At 50.7% G+C, this 1,928-nt stretch overlaps 1 protein-coding gene across 1 annotated transcript; it reads left to right on the forward strand.

Moving 5' to 3' along the window:
• The first annotated feature begins 258 nt into the window (after positions 1–258).
• LOC149843367 (uncharacterized) lies at positions 259–1,679 on the forward strand. Its single transcript, XM_089999747.1, has 2 exons — positions 259–353; positions 569–1,679. Exon 2 carries the CDS (start codon positions 638–640, stop codon positions 1,403–1,405), a length of 768 nt encoding a protein of 255 aa, XP_089855873.1. The 5' UTR covers positions 259–353; positions 569–637; the 3' UTR covers positions 1,406–1,679.
• Positions 1,680–1,928: the final 249 nt, after the last annotated feature.

Genomic DNA, 1,928 nt, shown 5'->3' on the forward strand with positions numbered 1-1,928 from the left:
CACAACGAGAGAGAGTCTTTTCAGTGTCAGTAGGGTAGTCTCGTCAATTATATTATATTTAAAAAACTTGACGAAAAAGCAAAACTTAATAGAGAGCAGTAAGGGCCACGTGGCAACCATCCAAAATGTGTAATGGTCGGCCACGATTTCAGCATGAGCTTTTTGCTCATTTCCAGCATGACCGGTTGGTGCTTTTCTATCCGGAACCCGCCGTTTAGATATACTTAGGGCGTGTCTCCCACTTTTGCGGGTAGGTTTTCCATCCAGTCCTCGCCGATTTACTATGTTTCCGGCGTATCTTTGGCTGCTAACGTACTTTTTGAGTTCGAAATCCGGCGTGCATGAGTTGTCCGGTGTGTGTTCCAACGGATTTGTTTGAGTAGACTCTTTTCCTGCATTATATTAGGTCTTAACAACTTCATTTTCGGACTTCAACCCGGTTTCTCTAATTTCAGGCGCCTGAATACTTCATTCCTATCGGTTTTGACCGGAATCTTCTGGCTTGGGGTTGCTTTACGGCCTTGTTCATCTGTCTTACCGTGGAAATACGTTTCTTTGCATTTCTCAGGCTGCGCCAGATTTTATTGCTTCCGAATTCCGTCGGGTTGTGCTTTTTGGAGTCCGATAGCGCGTGGCGATGGAGACAAAGCGCAGCAGGGAGGATGAAGGTGATGCTGCGCCGGACGCGAAGAAGGTACGCGCCGAGGTCATCCGCTTGCTGGACGACTCGGATCCCAAAGAAGGAGATCTGAGTTCGGTGACGAGTCCCGCCGGAGAGGACGCGGCCGAGGAAGAAGTCGTTGCCGGTGTTATGAGAAGCCTTGAAGAAGATATTCTCCTGGCGCCTTCGCTTTCCGTCGAAACGTCCACATCTGAGAAGGGATCGGACGTTCCGGCGTCCGATTCTGGCAACAACTCGATCTTCGACTCTCTCGTTGACGAGGACGGTTTCTTAACGACGACATTCTCCGCCGACCTCTTGACGGAGATGGATTTTGCGGCGAGAGGATCTGGGCGCCATGAGACGTATCAGTTGCCGGAAAGTGAATTAGATCCGGTTTTCCCGCTTACGAGCTCGGGCGAAGGAGGCCCGGGGCCGAGCGGGTCTCCGTTGGGCTACCTCCTGGGCGCGTCTGATGACGAGCTCGGCCTGCCTCCGTCGGGTTCGAGTGGGCGCGAGTCTCCGAGGAGCCCGGCTGTCCTGGATCCCGCGGCCGGACTGGTGGCGGACGACTGGCACTTCGACGACGAGTTCCAGGCGATGGGAGTCCCTGGGCTCCGGTTCTGCGACGCCGACTATGGTCGGGAGGAGGCCGAGGACGGTTGTGGTTTCGGTGGCCTCTTCGACTATTCGGACGTTGCCGACGGTGACTTTGTCGTGTTCAGCGGTAACGCGTTCTCGTGAGCGGTTTTCCGTTTCACGAAAGCGGTTTCCCGTCTGCAGCGTTCTCTCTCCTTTTTGTGTTCCCGCACCGTATACGGAATGTGTTTGACTCCTTTGTTTTGTTGGGAGAAGCACGGAAAGAAAGTCCCTTCTTTTTCCTCTTTTCTGTTTTTTTAAATTGCAATGACTTTTTTTTAAATGACAAATGTGCCTTTGTTCAGTATTTTCGTGTATGGGTATTTTGGTCATTTTGTCCATACGCTGTTAAAAATCAAACTATCAAATTGTGTGAAAATTTTCGCGGTCTTTTCTTTTTTATCAGCGTAAAAGAAGGTAGTGTAGTGTGGGGGTGGGGGAGATGCACACGGGAGGTTATGGGTACGAGCGAAGAAAGTGTTTTTGACGAAATTCCACTGTTGGGAATGATGCCGTGGGTAAGTTGTGGTCATTTTTTTTGGGTACGAGACATTAACCAAATATGACGGAACTGTCCTTTTATGCGAGATGCCTGTTACCCCCCATTTGTGGGCTTTCAAGTTAGACG

The sequence above is a fragment of the Nuphar pumila genome, chromosome 3 (assembly GCF_984573655.1).
Source record: "Nuphar pumila chromosome 3, dmNupPumi1.hap1.1, whole genome shotgun sequence".
NCBI lineage: Eukaryota > Viridiplantae > Streptophyta > Magnoliopsida > Nymphaeales > Nymphaeaceae > Nuphar > Nuphar pumila.

Coding starts and splice junctions, on each gene's coding strand:
- LOC149843367 (XM_089999747.1), top strand. CDS start 638: ATGGAGACAAAGCGCAGCAGGGAGGATGAAGGTGATGCTGCGCCGGAC.